Raw genomic sequence first — 3,655 nt, 5'->3', positions numbered from 1 at the left:
GGGGGCTCAAGACTTACAGTTGAGCTTCAAGAGCTCGAACTTAGCGTTCCCTGAATTGATTCTTATTGTTTGTTTTCTTTCTCCATGATGGTTTAGGGCAAATCACTGCGTCTAAATGTTAGTGGTCTGCGCAAAGTGTCTTCTTGATCGCAGTTACCATTGGTCATTGCCTGGTAGTTGATTAGTTTCCTAATCCTAGTACCCTATTGTTTAGTATGTGAGTGTTCAATTTATCAGCTTGTCCCCTCCGCAGTGGCCTATTCGAGAGTAGTTGCATGGCTAGTGTAGGAGCCTCGATTGTGTCGCTTCAACAAGTTCAAAGGGCTACATATTTGGGTTCTGTCTTATTGCATCAAGTTACTTTAGCCGCCCCCATGATTGTGTCATTAGTGGCGCCTAGTGTCAACCCAAGCCCTGTTTGTTTGTCATGGAATGAGATCGGGAATAATGTGCAAATTCAAGCTCCCATCAATATTGTGACAAGAGCAAATTTTCACTTGCATTTATTTGTAGATTCATATTTACTACCTCCGTTTGGAAATAACTGACGTAGTTTTAGTTCAAATTTGTGAACTAAAACTAAAACCACTTCCGTTATTTCCAAACGGAGGCAGTACCATTTTCAACCACCAGATTGGCAGGCGTGTTCCGAGAATTCCTTTGGCTTTGTGCTAATATATGTATTCTTATTAAGTTGTCGGAATACTCCGACCTGTCCTTTCATCCCCATAAAGGATAATATACATACTCTGTGCCAGTCTAGTCTAGTGTGAGGAAACCCTGGCATTATCCTGAGAGACAGAGAGAGAACTAGCCAGCATGGATCTGATTATTGTTGTTGTATCCAGCATGAACAATGCACATGACAAAACTGCAGGTAAGGAGATGAAAGAAAGAACTCCCACCCACGGTTTTTCAGATGTCTGTGGATCTGATTAGTCCCTTCACTGGCTTTCAGATGTCCTAACATGCTGTGGTGTGCCGGCGCCCTTTTAGCAGTTTTAAGGGCTAAGCAGCAGCAGCAGCAGCAGCCCCAAACTGCCGTTTTCTGGTAAGCTTGACTGCTTGAGGACCATGAATAGCCTTTCTTGGAGCCATTAAACAACCAACCCACGGTTGCCTTTCTTGATTGCAGGGCATGTATGGCCACTTGATCCTGTCTGCGGCGCGGCGTGGCGCGGCGCATGGTCCTCAATCATGCCCCCTGACCCTGAGCACTGTGTTATCAAGGGTCCATCTATGCATGATCACACTGGTGAGTAAGTATTCTTCTCCCCTCTTAATCCTTATATCATAATAAGCCAGTAATACAATAGTAGGAGCATGCATTTGGACTCACAAGTGTCCCTTCTAAGGCTCAAAAGTGTTGACTGCATGTGGGCTGGTGGGGTGGGGTGGGGTGGGGGATGAGGGGCTGTCCTGAGATACTGCAGCACATATCCTTGCCCCTTCTATATAAACCAAGATTTGCACCACTGCATCCCATCATACATACCAGCATCATCTCAAGAGGAGAGCCTTGACCTGAACCTAAACCTCTCGCATTGCTCCTGTTCTGGTGGATGCCATGGAGCAGGGGAAGAAGAAGCACGCGGGGAGGCTGCAGAAGGTTCTGAGGGAGCAGAAGGCCAGGGTCTACATCATCCGCCGCTGCGTCGTCATGCTTCTCTGCTGGAGTGACTGATCTGGGCTCATTAGAGGCACAGCCACAATGTTCCTTCCCTTCATTAATTCTCTCCTGCTTTCCTCTCCATGTTTTTTTTCACATTGGCCTTTACCCTATGATGAAGGTTCTCTGTTTTTCTTGCCTCCTTGCAATGGCAAGGGTGACTGATGTTGTAAAGTTGGAGGGTGTTAATACGGACTAACAGTATGCTTTTTCCTCTGGAACTCGATCTTTGCGGCTGCTTGAGCTTCACAAAGGCCTGAGTTCAGAACATAATACTTGCAAAAATAGTATGTTCATATGGGAGCAATCTGCTTGCATTTCTGGCCTCTGAGTAGTATTCTTGATATAGTAAGCAGGCATGGACGCATGCCTTGGTTTAATAAAATAGAACATATCCTCTCTAGGGAAAGGTAGTGCATGTGCAGGGCTACAAGAGGGGCTGAAAGGTTAGGTTCCTTCTGATTAAACTACATAAAAATTACGTTATAAACTGGAAAAAAAACACCCCAGCCAAAGTTTCACATTGTCGGTGCGGTATAAAACAGTGCTGTAGATTTTGTTCATCGCTAGATGTGGTACGCCAATGGAGTTACTAGAGAGTTAGAGCTTTGGGGAAAAACTTTGGAATCGAAAGGTTTTAAGCTTAGTAGAACGGAAACTGAGTACATGAGGTGCGGTTTCAGTACTACTAGGCACGAGGAGGAGGAGGAGGAGGAGGAGGAGTGTTATGGCGCTGCTAGAAGGAGGGCGCGAGAGGGCCGACCGGGGGCCTTTCTGCCCACGGCCGGGCAAGAGGGAAGGGATTTCCTTCTTAATTCTTGCTTGATTAGATTGATACATCTCCTCTCTTTATATAGAGAGGTTTACTTGACTCCCAAGCAAGGCTTACTTGAACCCTAAGCAAGCGACCCTTATCTCTAATTAACCCTAAGACTAACGGGCCCATTAAGCCCATTACGTACTCTAACACTACACCCCACCTGGACATGCAGCTTGTCCTCGAGCTGCAGCCTAACCAACTTATAACCATGACTCGACGCAACACAAACCTAACACCTAAAAACAAGCCTTTTACATCTCGGCTTGTTGTATTATTCTCAACCTGGAACGGACTGGGACGCTTTATTTTGGACCCCTTAACAAAAAGTGGACACCATCCGCACGTCGGACGTGCACGTGTACAACCACCTGGATCCCATGGACACCATCGGGACAAAAGGAGCGCATGTGTATGATCACCTGGAAGTGGTCGCAAGAGTTACCAGCAGAGGCGCCCTCGCGGCGGCCGGTGGCGGAATGCAGTGGTGCTACGCGGTGCGCTGTTGTCGGTGACACCATGCCTTCTCCCTGCCGGACGACTGTTGGTCTGCACCGCAGAAGGAAGAGTGGAAGGCTTGCGATGGAGAATGACGAGGAGGGGTGCGCCCCCCCTCCCCCAACCGCCAATGTCGCAGACTTTGAGGTTGCTGCCCGCGGGGAAAACAGCATGTCCGCCGCCCGTGGGGGCAACCGCATGCCCAAGATCCCCGACGCAGCGGATGAGATCGAGGTCCTTTGCGCAGCGAAGGGCAACTTGGAGGAGCGGCAGCTGCAGACCACGCATCTCCTGCACATGCCGACGCGCTAGGAGGCCGCGTGCAGCAGCCTGCAGCCTCACCGTCGCCGACACGTGGCGGGTAGCGATCCAAGATGGAAGCGGTGATGGCGACGGCGGGGACTGGACTTGGTGGAGCGGGACTCCTGCCGGCGCGGTCGATGCGGGGCCGGAGCTGACGGGCGGTGGCTGCTGCGGTGGCGCACCGGGTAGCGGTTGCTGCAGCGGAGCGCCGGGCGCGGCGGAGGCCGCCAAGAGTGGCGGCTGCCATTGCAGCCAGGGCTGTGCGATGGTGGCGATGGATGGCAGCTGCAGTGGCCCGGCGAGCGCGGCGAAGGCCGCCTGGTGCGGCGGCTGCCACGGCAGCCACGGCGGCGCGGGGGCGGCGATGG

At 51.0% G+C, this 3,655-nt stretch overlaps 1 protein-coding gene across 1 annotated transcript; it reads left to right on the top strand.

Moving 5' to 3' along the window:
• The first annotated feature begins 1,416 nt into the window (after positions 1 to 1,416).
• Positions 1,417 to 1,932, top strand: LOC123111669 (small polypeptide DEVIL 2-like). Its single transcript, XM_044532503.1, has one exon. The coding sequence runs from the start codon at positions 1,568 to 1,570 to the stop codon at positions 1,682 to 1,684; it is 117 nt and encodes a 38-aa protein (XP_044388438.1). The 5' UTR covers positions 1,417 to 1,567; the 3' UTR covers positions 1,685 to 1,932.
• The last annotated feature ends 1,723 nt before the right edge of the window (positions 1,933 to 3,655 follow it).

This window comes from Triticum aestivum, chromosome 5B, assembly GCF_018294505.1.
Source record: "Triticum aestivum cultivar Chinese Spring chromosome 5B, IWGSC CS RefSeq v2.1, whole genome shotgun sequence".
NCBI lineage: Eukaryota > Viridiplantae > Streptophyta > Magnoliopsida > Poales > Poaceae > Triticum > Triticum aestivum.
The sequence above is the reverse complement of the archived record's forward strand: the minus strand, read 5'-3'. Positions and strand labels throughout refer to the sequence as shown.